Here is a 14916-nt window from a genome sequence, read left to right on the forward strand (position 1 = left end):
TGTTAAGTGGAAAAATGGGCAACGGGGGGGGGGGGGGGAGGGAGGGGAAGGAAAAAATACGCCTGCCCGCAAAGCCTGTGATTTCGCAAAACCCGTACACCAGATGGACGGGGCCTCTGATTGGTGCGGTAGGTTGAAACTGGATTGATGCCTGTCATCTAAAGTAGTTTTCTTCCGGTTGTTCCGCGATTGGGAGCGGGAGTGATTTGGAGAGAAAATGGCGGATACGCTAAGCTTTGATGCCGCTCTCGCAGAAGCGCTTTTATTTCTCTCTGAGCTGGGTATGTCGCTTGTATTACGCCCGGAACAAAAGGAAGCCATTTCTTCTCTTGTTGATGGAAGGGATTTACTAGCAGTTCTTCCGACGGGCTTTGGTAAAAGCCTCGTCCAGTTGTTGATCCGCGTGAAGCAAATATTATCGTTGAAAGCTGCGCGTGTGATTGTTGTCTGTCCGCTCAAAAGCATCATGCAAGATCAGCTGGCGGAAGCATCTTTAATGGATTTTACGGCGACATCCCTTGCTGGTGCTAGTTTACAAGATGTTGAAAACGGCAAACAGCAACTGATATTTGCGTCCGCAGAAGAAATACTAGCGAAGCCTTTTCGCTCTTCCGTGAAAAAGAGCACTTCACCATTGCACCAAAAACTTGCTGCAATAATTGTGGACGAGATTTTCTTGATTTGCCAGCTTACTGCGGCGATAGCGTCTTGGCTGTTGGCGAAGTAACTCTACCAAGTTTTGATTTTCTCCATGAAGGGCTCGCTTTCTCCGGAATTGCCAGTGTGCTTTTCGTGCTTTTAGATACGGAGTTTACCGTTGGAGTCGTGCCCACTTTGACAAACTCGAACAACTGGCCAAGACTGCGAATTTTTCGACCACACGGGTTGTAAACGCGATCAGAATATGTTGCAGGATCGTGCAACAATACTAATCCGACACGACTACAAACCTCTGCTAAAACAACTCCAAGGCTGTCCTTCCTCTGCGATGGTCTAAAAAGGTTTTCCGAGGACGAGTAGTAGTAGTAGTAGTAGAAAATTTATTACAGTGTCAAAAACCGTCTAGCCAGGGAACAAATCCCCTACTAATTTGGGGACACCAATTAGGGGAGAATATACAAACTAAATACAGTAGTAGATAAAATATCTATAGTTAACTTATTAAGAGATTTATAGTAAAAACACACAGAAGTCAAAATGAACAAAGGCTACAGCCTGCGCAGCCATCATCTAAAAGTTCACTTATATTGAGTTGGCGTATCTTGCTTTTAAACGACGTTAGGGTTGTGACGTCCCTGATACTCTTGGGTAGTCTTGTCCATAGCTTAGGCCCTAAATATCTAATAGAGTGCTTGCCATAGGTGACTGTCTCATACCTAGGTATAGAGAAATCTGATTGCCGCAGATTGTAATTACTATTTGGTTTTTTAAAGATGTTACTTATATATGCAGGGCACAGTTTATGCCTTACTTTATACATAAGTATGCACAGATCCGGTAAGCGACTATTTAGTAGTGTTGGCAGATCTGCCTTCTCTAATAGTTGTTCATAACTAGAATTATTATCCTTGAAAACCGCTCTAAGTCCTCTTTCTTGTAGTCTTTCAAGCTTTCGAGTGTCACTCGCTTTACAAAAATGCCACACTAGGTGACAGTACGTGAGGAATGGTAATATCGCGCTTTTGAATAATATTAACTTAGATTTCATAGGAATTAAATTACGTAGTCTCATTAAAACACCAATTCTCTGGCTGGCTTTTTTACAAATAGAGATTACATGCTCAGAGAAATTTAGCTTAGAATCCAACACCACTCCTAGAAGTATGATATTATCTTTAGTTTCAATCACAACATCATTCACGCAAATATTGCTGTCATTTTGAGTGGAGCCCAAGTTCAAAACTTGGTACTTTTTGAGGTTTCCCGCCAATAAGTTAGAATTGTACCACGTTGTTGCTAAGTTGGCACTGTCCTTTAACTGGGATGTCACAGCTGCCTGGTCTGCTCCTGCGTGGTAAATTTGATGGTCGTCGGCATACATAGACAAGTTCGCTGTTAGGCAGTAGGATAGGTCATTCTGGAAAACATTCCATAACAACGGGCCAAGCGCGGAACCCTGAGGACAGCCACGACTCACGAATCGGCTCGAACTAACATGACAGCCGATCTTTACTTGATATTTCCGTTCATTTAAGTAGCTGTTTAAAAGTTGAATAACGCTTTCCTGAAAACCGTACGCTTCAAGCTTGTTCAGAAGTAGTGGTGGATGTAACGAGTCAAATGCCTTTGACATGTCAGTTGAGAGTATGCTCACAACCTGTTTTCGATCCCTTGCCAGTCTCCAATCTTCTACTAAATTGATCAATGTTGTTTCGCAGCTGTGAGCTTTGCGATAAGCGGATGAGTGTTGGTAAATGCGATTACCGAAGCCAGAGTTGATCTGCGCTCCAACCAACTTCTCAAGAACTTTACTTACACATGGTAAGAGAGTTATGGGCCGGTAGTTTTCCTACGAGTACACTTGTTTACCGGGAATATTTCCAAATTTCACTTTAAAAGAGCTTTACAAATCCTACAGCTGTCGTTAGGACGTCTTTTCGACATAACTTCACTCACATACTTGCTAGCTCGATCGATTCTGTTTCGCACGAAGTTGAAAAATACACGTGTGTCAATGTTTTTGTCGGAAGTAAATTTTTGGCTTCCATCCGGTAAATTCAACAATCGATGTTCATTGGCTGCTTGCACATTTTCGGAAAGGCGGTCAAGCGCTGCTAATTAGGGGGCGTTTTGCGAAATCACAGGCTTTGCGGGCAGGCGTATTTTTTCCTTCCCCTCCCTCTCCCCCGTTGCCCATTTTTCCACTTAACACCTACTCCCTCGGCAAATATTTCCTCGCCCCAATCCTCCCCAGTTACCAAATCTAAGATGGCGGCCTAATACGAAAATGTGCACTTGTGCGCCCAAAATACGCCAGCACTGCAGGCTATTAAGAGCTTTGTACAAGAATGTAATATCGAAGAGATAGCGTCTCTTTTCAAGGGACCGCATGTTGAGGCATTTCATACGATCTTCGTAACTGGTTTTATTTTGTCCTAAGATAAATTTTGTTCCCCTCCGTTGGATGCCCTCCTGTTTGTCAATATTTCTTGTGGCATAAGGCGACCACACTACCGATCCATACTCCGCTTGCGATCTCACTAGTGTGCAATACAAGGTTTTCTAAGTCTCAGTATCCTTCCAACCTCTTCATGTTCCTTTAATCAGACCTAAAATTCTATTTGCCCTACTTGAAACTGAGTCGATATGAGAATTTTAAGAGAAATAACGGTTGGTTAGCAAGCCCGGGTCACGAAATTCGTCAACTTCCTCCAGGACAGATCCTTTTAAGGTGAAGTTGGAAATAAGGGGATGGTTTTTCATGCTAATTCGCATCACCTTGCACTTCTTAACATTGAAATCCATCCTATTCCGTTCACTCCAAGTACAAAGCCTTTTTAAATTAATCCCCTTGAAACAGCAACTGATCGTTTGGGCAGGATATCACTCTATATGCTTAGCAGTCGTCAGCGTACGAAGAATAGAGGGCCCAAACTGGACTCCTACGGCACACTAGATGGAGTATTCAGCCAAATTGAACTCTTGCCATCAATCCCAACCCTTTGTGTACGATTTGATAAGTAGTCGCTACACCATGCCAACAACGACCCTGAGATTCCAATAATTCATTCAGCAGTATCCTGTGATGCACGCGATCGAAGGCTTTTGCAAAGTCCAAAAACACTGCGTCAACCTGAAGACCGTCGTCAACCGCTTCACGCCACATGTGATGCACAAGTACCAGCTGGGTTATACAAGAACGCCCTTTCACGAGGCCATGCTGCCAGTTGTTGAGAAAAGGTGATACATGAGAGTAGATGGCCCGGTGGACAATTCTTTCCTGGCATTTGCCCAAGATCCACAACAGAGAAATCGATCTATAGTTTTCTACATTTTCCTTGGTATTTACCTTTAAGTTTGTGATGACTTTAAAGAGAGGGTTCTTAAAAAAACTCCACAACTACAGGCAACTAGGGGAGCAGGGATGGCGCAGTGGTGAGAGCGCTCACCTCCTATCGCTGTGGCCTGGGTTCGCTCCCGGACGTCACACCCAATCACGTCAAACGTCAAACGTCAAACCCAATCCACGTCACACGTGGATTGGGTTTTTTGTTGGTTCTCGTCCTTTCTCCGAGGGTTTTTCTCCGGATCCTCCAGTCTCCGGTCTCCCTCTTCAAAATCCAACACTGCAAATTCCAATTCGACCTAGAAAAAGTGGACAAGAAGGGCCGCCCAGTGGAATGTTCATTGCCAAATTTCCCATATTGCAATACCACTCAAGTATTGCACTGATACAAATATTAAGAATTTTTGTTGGACGGGGAAATACAGTTGCAGCTTTCTGCCGATGAATAACTCTTGTTCGCAACTGAAAGTTATCTTCATAAGACGTTGATGTACGTGCAATTTAAGTATGGAAATTTGTTTGTCCCTCTTACAGCCATAATATTCACAAAGTATGAAATGAGTCAGCCCGTTTGTTCCTATTTACAGTCAAAAAATAGAAATTACTTCCTTCTGGAAACAGTTCCTGTGTAGTAAAACTTTATTCGTGTTTTTGAGGACGGTTTTACTTGATATTTCATTAATCTTTTCATATTAACGAGGCACCAATTTCTCCATTTTTTACGAGTAATAATTAAAGACAAAAAATTTTTTTCTCAAGAAAGTTTTAAAAAATCTAACCTCACTTGACCACTAGGCAAACAGAGCTGTGAAACATGATATTTATTACAAACGCTAAATTTGTTTCAAGGTCCGTTTTTACCGTCTTTTCGAAGCTACTAATTAATGTGGGAAAGTTAAGAGTTAGTTCATGCTCAGCGTGCGCATATCGAGTTATGGATGCACGCGGGACGTTTGGAGAACACGAAAAATGCATAAGAGTAGCCCCGAGAGCACTTTAGCTTTTTGAGGGCTCTCCAAACTCCCCGAGCATTCATAACTCGATATACGCACAGCTAAAATCATGAAAAAATATTCTTTTACAACAGAGAGAAAACAAGGATTTGCGCGAAGAAACTTTTTTAATGCGATAGAATGCAAAATTTTCACAACACACAAAAAAGTAAACAAACGTCCCTAATTGCTGGTCAAAAACACGCCACATTTTGTACTTTGGTTTGAGTGAGAAGAATTGATCCGGTTTACCGATAACTTCCAATGAAAAGCTCAAAATTAACTGAGAAAATTGAGAAAATCAAAGCTAAACGAACTCAAGTGTCAGTATAAAATGTTTTAAAAGGCAAAGACCCAGGGCCGAAGATATCAAGAGTTTTGATTGTTCAAAATAACATTCACACTGCTGTGCACGGAGCAGTATTGGAGAAGACAGACCGCAGGAAAGTTGTAGTTTTTCCCTAGGCAACCACCACACTGTTATTTTGACGAACATTTAGGGCTGCAGCAAAAGACAGAACTTGTAAAGATTTTAACCGAACCAAATCTTTGGTTTCAATCGCCAATATTTTAAAGAGAAGGAAAACTGCACTGCAGCTTAATAGGGATAGTGGTCAAATGATTCAAACCTGGACCTGGATTCTAAGAAAACCAAGGCCATTCTTATCTCAACTCCACAGATGGCTCATGTACATTCTCTCGGAAATCTGGAGTTGGGATTAGAAATCTCCGGTAAACCACTGGAACGTATAAATGTTACAAAACTCCTGGGAGGACAGATTGACTCGAATCTTAAATGGGAATTTCATATCAGTTCTATTCTTAAATCTTGTCATACTCTGAGAACCTTAAGAAAAATAAGGAACTTTACTAATTTTAAACTACGGAAAAATTTGGTAGAAACATTAATTCTCTCTAAAATAAGCTACTGTGACATTGTTTTTTATCCACTACCAAAATTCCTCTCAGCTAGACTACAAAGGCTCCAGTTCGCTATGGCTAGTTTCGTCACTTGTAAATATGTAAACAGTATATCTACCATTTTGGATCTTGGCTGGCTACCTATCCTGGAGCTAAGGGACTACTCGCTACTAAAGACTATTTTCAAAGCACTGTATTCTGATAACTGGCCCTCCCATTTAAATTTGCAAGTCGTTAAACCTGTTAGGCATCTCCGTTCCAGTGTTGCTCCAAGGCTTTATGTTCCATTTGTACCAGGCACCTTTCAGCATTCAGCAGCCATGAATTGTAACGAATTGCCAGCAAATATAAGGAATTGCACAGATTTTAAAGAATACTGCAGGCTCTACAAGGCGTTCTTAAAGGCGCGTGCCTTGTCTTCCTTGTAAAGATATAGAAACAACCACCACCACCAACCAATATATTCTACATATTTACTTTCATGTATAGTTTTTATTACAATTTAGTAAGTCATTATAATTTAGTTTTAACATTAAATATTAGTATCGTAGGCCTTCACAGATGAAGAGCCACACCTTTTATGTGGATATACTGTGAATAAACCGTTATTATTATTATTATTATTATTATTATTATTATAGTGTATTTTGTAGACTGGACTGGACTGGACTGGTAAAACGCGGGCTAGTAAAACGCGGACATGCTTTTCCCTGTTTGTAAATCGAATAAAACTTAACGGTAACGGACTTAACAACAACAACAAATCTGGCGTATGTCAAACCCATTTGTAGCTTAAAGGTCAAACAGGGACTGTTACTCACTAAGCTGTCGAAATGAATTAGCATAACATCAAATGGACAAAATTTTTAAAATTAAGTCTTGTGATCGCCTTCGTATGAAATTGTTTTTTTTTTGTATAACGCGAACTAGTAGAAAGATGAAATCGTTTTACTAGTACTCGTTATACAAGTCCGCGTTTTACTAGTCCGCGTTTTACAAGTCCGCGTTTTACTAGTCCTCATTTTACAAGTCCGCGTTCTAGTCCACGTTTTACAAGTCCGCGTTTTACTAGTCCAGTCCAGTGCAGTCCTCAAAATACAATATGCCATAATATTGCGTGATATTTTTGGGATTTGCGATACACATGTCGATCAAAACTAGTTACAGGTTTTCTCGGAAGCATTGCGTAGTTCTATTCTTTCCTCAATGATCAATTGATCAGTAATATCGTGTATTCAACCGGGTTCTTAACGGTAGCTACGCTCAGAACGTAAGATATGTCGCAGACTAGAAAGCGAGTTAATTTTTTCAACTGTGATAACACATACAGGCTAGAGCCTGTTGTGAAATGCCTGGAAGAATCGAGAAAGAAATTGCTTGACCAATTCAGCATCCATGTTAAGCCTGTAAAGCAATATTTCAGATTTAGAGAAATGTCTGAAATGATCGTCATAATTCCAACCCTAGAGATGGCTATGGCCTTTTTCGTGGTTCATGCACATGAATCTCGACTCTCGATCAATAAAGACAACGCTGGAATTGCAAATGGTTACGCCAAGATATACAGAGCTTTACTACAAGCAACGGGTGAGGAGCAGAATTATTCTTATGTAAACATATTTTGTCCATAATGTTCGCTTAGTTAAAGTGCCTATAATGTCAAAAAACGTTTTGCGCTCATCTAATTCTACATTTCACCATATGAACTTCGGTGAAAAAATTTTTCGATTTGGATAAAACGCAATTTTTTTACGAATTTTTACAAAGTTCAAAATTCTATTTTCTTGCGGTCAACCCCTGCCGCTGATCACAAGAGTAACGTGCTCAAAATGACCACGTGACTGATGTCTGTGACGTAGGTTCAGGAACCTCACTTGACCTTAAGTTTAAAACCAACGTTGTCACAAAGAGCGGCAACGCACCTTTCGGGCATTTTAAACTAAATGGAGACCACTCTGAAGCAAATTCCCACTTGGTTTCAAGTCAGATAAGTCACAACCCAAAATCACGTGTTCCTGAACTACGTCACGACACCCGATTCGCCTTTAATCTACCGCTTATAACCGAATCTAATTATTCTCAAATTTTCGCATACGTGCTGATAAAGTAGGGCCTATTTGCCTACCGAGATTAGATTACCGAGAAAAAAACAAAGGCCAAAACAAAAGAAAACATAGGAAAACAAAATAAAGGAATTGATTTCAGAATGTTTTTCTCTTCTTTTGGCAAGGTTCAAGCGAAAGAGGAAAATTCATCGCTTTTACATCTGGTAAAAAGAGATCATGGATAAAATTCCACGCGTAAAGATTACTGAAGAACAGAAACACATTCTGAAATCATTTCCTTTGTTTTGTTTTCCTTTGTTTTGTTTTGTTTTGGCCTTTGTTTTGTTCTCGGTAATCTAATCTCGGTAGGTAAATAGGGCCTACTTTATCAGCATGTATGCGGTAATTTGAAATAATTAGATTCGCTTATAAGCGGTAGATTAAAGGCGAATCGGGTGGTCACGACTCACTTTAAACCGAGGAAGACTGGTGCGAATGGTGGACCAAAATGGCGGTAAATTTGAATGTCTTTAAAAAATTATAAAAAAAAATTGCGTTTTATCCAAATCGAAAATTTTTTTCGCCGAAGTTCATTTGGTGAAATGTAAAATTAGATGAGCGAAAAACATTTTTTGACATTATGGGCACTTTAAGTATATTCGATAAAAGGCTAAATGATTAAAATTAAAATGTTTGAACCAAACGTTTTCGGCTGTTTGCCATCATCAGGGATGATGACGATGGCAAACAGCCGAAAACGTTTGGTTCAAATATTTTAGTTTTAATCTTTTAGCCTTTTATAGAATATAAAGATATTTTTTTCGAGCAGATTTCGTCATTTTTTACAACGCATTTTTGGTAATAATTTGGATATATCAACAAAGTTGAAATGTATATGAGAACGATTCTTCGCAGTAAAGCACTATTTGAGCAATAGTGAAAATCAGACCTGAAAAAAATTTCAGGCCTGTACGGGATTCGAACCACTGGCCTCTGCGATACTAGTGCAGCGCTCTACCAATTGAGCTAACAAGCCAACTGGGAGCAGGCCATCAAATTAATTCGATATAAACCCGTAGATGATAAATCAAACAACAACAAACATATGAAACATATGTGTGAACTGCGGTTATGAGACGTATATGAGAACGATTCTTCGCAGTAAAGCACTATTTGAGCAATAGTGAAAATCAGACCTGAAAAAAATTGCTCAAATAGTGCTTTACTGCGAAGAATCGTTCTCATATACGTCTCATAACCGCAGTTCACACATATGTTTCATATGTTTGTTGTTGTTTGATTTATCATCTACGGGTTTATATCGAATTAATTTGATGGCCTGCTCCCAGTTGGCTTGTTAGCTCAATTGGTAGAGCGCTGCACTAGTATCGCAGAGGCCAGTGGTTCGAATCCCGTACAGGCCTGAAATTTTTTTCAGGTCTGATTTTCACTATTGCTCAAATAGTGCTTTACTGCGAAGAATCGTTCCCATATACGTCTCATAACCGCAGTTCACACATATGTTTCATATGTTTGTTGTTGTTTAAAGTTGAAATGGTAAATTGGCCACCGTAATGATTACAAAAGCTGACGTTTCGAGCGTTAGTCCTTCGTCGGAGCGAAGGATTTTTGGAATTTTTGGTAAGCAGAGCTAAGTTTGAGGAAGTTATCTTGTCCTATCAAATTTACAGCAAAACGTTTCTATATTTCCCCAACAATGCCATCAGACGTCGGAGTTTAAAGCACCAGTAGTTAGGTCGACGGTTGCTCTGCAGATTGGCATAATACGAAGAATTATCCAATGCAGTTGCGTCAGGGTAACAATGGGAGGGAGTTCACCGTTCGAAGTTTGTGCTTCTTTTTCGACATTTAAGGATGGGAGTAATCACATATAGCGAGGGCATCTTGGCGAGAGAGTGGTGATCTTGCTGCATGTAATTTTAATTCCCCTTCTCTCACTTTGACCGAAAGGCACTGAAAAACGCAACCAGTTTGGGAATTCTGTTAACTATTTGCATTTACATCTGATTGCAACTCGTTCAAGTTGAGTAATAGTAGAGCATCCAAACATGTTACTGCTGGAAAAGACGTGCGATTGAAACTAACATAAACGGTGAAGAAAATACGCAGAAGAATCGAAAATTAAATTTGACCTTTACCAAAAAGTTATGTGCTTTCGAGTGTCTTGGTGAAGGGAATGCTAATGTATGGTTGTCATTCAAAGAGCCAATTTATTCAGTGGTGATAGAGTCTCCCCTAGTCGTCTCGTCATATATTTTGAGCGCCGAATCATGGAATCTTTCTTTGGGAAATTTACATACAACACAGGCACAATTCACCTTTGGCAAGCATTTGCGTTAGTCAACCATATTACCTAAGACCTAATTACAGTAGTTTCATTTCCCCTCAATGACTCGATAATAAGGGACCCTGACATCACCTAGATTATTTGTGAAAATGGTTTACATTTAGAATCGACCCGTCATAAAATTTTTCTTAATCAAAGAGGAAATTATTTCTCTTGATTATATATCATGTGATATTTACCCTTTGGTAGATAAGTGATACATAGAGTCATTTTCCCATGTGCCAATAGAATGTAAGAAAATGTAACTAATAGTTCGATTCCGAAAAGTTGACGCAAACTGTACACTTCAGCTCTCTTTCTTGCAATATGCGTTTAGGTTGAAAACAACTTCCTATCGAAAGACAGGACGACAAGTCGATAAAAGATAATGTAACGCGAAGCACTACGTCCTCAGCTAATCGTGAGAACTTTTATATATTTTGGATCTGCTCATAAAAAGAGAATTTTATGAATTAGTCTAACGTTACACCAGAGCAGGTTTCTTTACATTTTTCCGCATGAAAATGGTCACAGAAACAGTAACTGACAACGAAACAGTTAAAAATACCATTTAAGTTATAATTCAGTAATACATTCAACGTTTGAATCTGTTTTATTCACAGGAGGAAATGTCGTCATTGTTATGGGGGGAGATGACAACTACAAAGCCGACGATGAAGAGAATCGAGAGGTTATTTCAAGTTGGGCGAAAAGGAAAGTTTCCTCACCGCTCTGTGAAGAGTATTTTGATGGCAGAAAGCGCTTCATCTTTTCTTGGAACAAACAACATCGAGCGATTCACGAAAAGGCTCAGCTGCGTCAATTTGACCCAAACAAGAAAGGACAAAAGTTCTATTATCGGCCGCCACCTCCAAAGCAACCACCCAAACTAGAACCTCAACACCAAGCAACAGGTCCACTTAAGTTTCATTTTTTCAATTGTGATGGTGTCTGTGACCTAAACGTGGTTGAAAATTTCCTCACAATTCAGCGAAGAGTATCTTGATGGTAGAAGGAGCTTCATATTTTCTTGGAACAAACATCATCGAGCGATTCACGAACAAGCTCTGCTGCATCACTTTGATCCAAACAAGAAGGGACAAAAGTTCGAATATAATCCATCTCAGCGAAAGGAACGATCAAAGCAAGCAACGCCCCAACCAGCAAGATCGAAAGAAATAACGCCGGGTTCCTCACGTAAATGTTATTACTCGTTAGTCGAACGAAAGTCGAAATCAAAGATGCCAACGAAACAAGAAAGTTCTCTGTATCCCTATGAAGTTGTAATTGATCATGAACCAAGGGTGGATAAAGAAGAGCACGCTTCTACGCACCCTCTAGATAGTACAACTATGAGCAGCAGTATCTCGAGGGACAGGGAAAACACAGCAATAAGCAGAAATCCAGGAGCTAGATCCAAGGAAATTATCCCACTACAAATCGGAGAAATCGAAGGTTAGAATATAGTCTAAAAAACAGATTTAAAGGGGAATAATGAGGTTTCTTCTCCATTTACCTGAAAGGTGATAGATACAAATATAAAATACAGTTCGTTATTAACTCTTGTTTTGCTTAGTGCTGATTCATACCAAAAGGTAATATTTTTGCCCATTTCCAGTCTCCAGAGTAAATAAATTTGATGAGCTAGTATCAGATGGGCTACTAGACTAATGCTACACCTATAATATCTCTGTTGCTGTTGGCCAGAAAGAGAGCCTTTCGATCTTGATAGCTGAGATCAATTGACCATGTGTTTTCAACTTAACAAATAGATTCCATGTAGCCGTGCTTCTGTTTAGTAATAGATCAGTAATGACGCCAAAATGTGGTAATAACATCAAGAAATGGTTAAATATTCTAGTCTTCTCGGATAGGGACGAATAAATGGAGGTCCAGTCTCCTGCAGGGTTGGGGTAGGAGACGTTAATTTCCCACACACAAGATTACTGTGTGATACGATAGATGTCCTCCCCCGGGGTGGGATGGGTGGGAAGGTGGACCAGCTTGAATGGTTCGTATGTTCCCTTCTAGTCCTTCCCCACTGCAAATTAATGCAGTGAAAATGGAATAAATTAAATTAAATTAAGTGATCAGACAACCATGGCCACTCAGTTACGGAAAAGCATGCTCTGGAAACCATCTAATTTTGCATCTTTACCATTAAAACCTATTTATGAAATTATGATACTGATGGTGATTTGAGAATCCAAAAATAACTTAACCTTTCAAAAATTGTCTTCAAATGCGCGTAAAATTTGATTGTGGACGTTGCGATTTTTGTTTGTTATGCCTAGCAGCCTGGCCGACTACTTTGTCGGAACCAAGTCTCAAACGGCTTCTTTCTATCTCTTAATCATCTCTTTGAATAGTTGGGAGCTTAATGAAAAGACATTGTTGACTAAAACGATGGTGTTCTTGTTGCGGTCTGGCGTGTACGGCTAGGTAACGTGACTAAGTTGTTTTCAAAAAGGCAGAGTCCATGGTCGAATTTTTTAGCGCATTCGTAAACAGTTTTCTAACAGTTAGATTACTGATGGGAGTCGCAATCTACGTACTTCTCCTTTAAGAAACGGTTTAAGTTTACGACCACCTGTGTTTCACCCTTTAGAATTGGCGATTCTTGGCTGTGATGTGTCACATGAATCCATAAGGGATGTTGAGAGTCTTCCTTACGGCCTCCTTCACTCGTCAGAGGATCCCTTTGTTGCCAACCTTCCAATAGCCAAAGTTGAAGATTTTTTGAAGTATTATCACTTCAGATTCATGGTGTTGGTGGTGGATGGTTTTACAGTGAGGGATGGTTATGACAATCAAAGATCAAGGGAATTACAACGACTTGTAAGACTTGCAGTGGATAAAGTCGGTAAGTCTTCGAATTGGGATGAATAAGTCAATCTTCTGCACAACATATATCATAAAAATCATTCATACCCCCTCCCTTTTCTTTACCGTATTTTTTTTGTATCGCTGAGTATTTTCGTGGTCAATGGTTTTCGATGGATTTAATCACAAACATTGACTCTCCATGTGACAAAAAAAAAATCTTACCACAAGATGCCCGAGTGGAGAAATCATTGTCTAAGGGAGGTAAGGTAGGTCTAGAAATGCGAGGAATCATGATCCTATATATACCACTGTAGAAATACCGGTATGTAGTTCAAAGTAAAGTGTACAATGTTTCTCAATCAGTTTTACATAAAACCGGGGCAACTCCTCGTTTTTGTGCTGAATCGTTTTGTCAAGATCGTCACGGTCCACTTGGTGAACTGCACTCAACAGGTGTGTGGGAACGTACATTTATGGTGGCTCAAGGCCTCCTTCAGATCTCTGAGCCTGAGTTGGTCCTTCGAAACTCGACTAGCGCTAATCCTTTGCTAGCTGTAGATAGACTTTTTGTCGCGACGGGGGTTAAATCAGTCCGGTTTACCAGTACTAACCGTTTTCGCACGACTCGACGTAAATTCTTAGAAAAAAAGTCTTGACTGGTTTTGAATAACGACTCATAGTCGTGCAAATTTATTATTATAATATCTTTTCGCTCCTTTTTTTTCTCAGTTGAAAAAGTCGTTATCTATGTTTGCTATCGACAGTCAAGAATAGGCGGAGATACATGCAAGGAGTTCATTGAGCGAATCAGTGAAATAGAGAAGACGTTTGTAGCACAGTTAAATGACGGAAAGCTAAGCCTGGAATTAAATGAGGCCGTCAAAATCTTGAGAGAGCGGAGATCTACGCCGATTTCAAAAGGTCCTCAATAACTGCATGGAAACGTTGACTTTAACTTCATAGATTCTATAGGAGACTGTCCTCAATGCAGCTCCTCAGAAGGAAGAAGCATTCATTGGAAAGATGCTCAGAACACCCAGCAGCTTGTGCGAACAACAAAGCATGGAGTAAAAGTCCCTGCTGTTGTGTTACTGAGAGGTATCGCTCGCTACGGAAAGATACCTAAACGGCTCGGTGACCTTCAAATATGGGACCCTGAATTTACAGTTCCAAATGACTTCGAAAGGAAACTGTTTCTAAAACACTGTGACACCCCTCAGATTGGAGTGATAATCATTAAGCTCAGTGCTGGGACACTTAAGCCTCAGACTGATCCAAATGTGAAAGAATTCACCTTAGAGAAGGAAGTATGCCGGCTATCTCCCAATGAAAAACTCGTTTTGAAAACTCGCAACGGAGAGGTATCTTTTAACCAGGAAGATGTACAGTTTAAGTATGGAAATATGTCTATCCCTCAATACATTCTCGATGATCTAAAAGAGAAGGCTCATGGAGACTTGTTCGTTATTTTAGATGACTCACAAGAATTTCATTGTATAGTGAAAAAATGGAAACTAGATCAAGCGGCAATTTTTTACAAAAGAGAAAAGGATAGAGTAAGGAAAGAGGCTCATATAACTTGGCTATCGCCTCGGGCAACTCTTACGCTTCTTTCGTGCTCTCCAAACTTCCCGCGTGCTCCATAACTCGATAGTGCACGCTAAAGCATGAATCAATTCGCCGGTAACAAAACGAAAAAGGGCCTGGGATCGAATGTCGATCGCAAAGCATGCATGGATTGATTGGCTGGACAGGAAGACATGTTGACATACATGTGTT

The 14916-nt window shown here is 40.0% G+C and overlaps 2 protein-coding genes and 1 pseudogene across 2 annotated transcripts; all 3 read left to right on the top strand.

Moving 5' to 3' along the window:
- Nucleotides 1-43: 43 nt before the first annotated feature.
- On the top strand, nt 44-1771 carry LOC148727535 (ATP-dependent DNA helicase Q1-like). The gene has a single exon (XM_088726306.1). The coding sequence runs from the start codon at nt 218-220 to the stop codon at nt 725-727; it is 510 nt and encodes a 169-aa protein (XP_088582432.1). The 5' UTR covers nt 44-217; the 3' UTR covers nt 728-1771.
- A 5375-nt stretch (nt 1772-7146) lies between these two features.
- On the top strand, nt 7147-11771 carry LOC148727536 (uncharacterized). The gene is made up of 3 exons (XM_088726496.1): nt 7147-7506; nt 10935-11030; nt 11287-11771. The coding sequence occupies exons 1-3, from the start codon at nt 7197-7199 to the stop codon at nt 11769-11771; spliced, it is 891 nt and encodes a 296-aa protein (XP_088582622.1). The 5' UTR covers nt 7147-7196.
- Nucleotides 11772-12123: 352 nt separating this feature from the next.
- Nucleotides 12124-14879, top strand: LOC148727537 (uncharacterized; annotated as a pseudogene).
- Nucleotides 14880-14916: the final 37 nt, after the last annotated feature.

This window comes from Stylophora pistillata, chromosome 7, assembly GCF_964205215.1.
Source record: "Stylophora pistillata chromosome 7, jaStyPist1.2, whole genome shotgun sequence".
Taxonomy (NCBI): Eukaryota; Metazoa; Cnidaria; class Anthozoa; order Scleractinia; family Pocilloporidae; genus Stylophora; species Stylophora pistillata.

Excerpts from the sequence above, each read along its gene's own strand:
- LOC148727535 (XM_088726306.1), top strand. The coding sequence starts at position 218 with ATGGCGGATACGCTAAGCTTTGATGCCGCTCTCGCAGAAGCGCTTTTA.
- LOC148727536 (XM_088726496.1), top strand. The coding sequence starts at position 7,197 with ATGTCGCAGACTAGAAAGCGAGTTAATTTTTTCAACTGTGATAACACA. Across the intron at positions 7,507-10,934 it reads AGCTTTACTACAAGCAACGG|GAGGAAATGTCGTCATTGTT; the intron begins GTGAGGAGCAGA and ends TTTTATTCACAG. Across the intron at positions 11,031-11,286 it reads AAGTTGGGCGAAAAGGAAAG|TTTCCTCACAATTCAGCGAA; the intron begins TTTCCTCACCGC and ends CGTGGTTGAAAA.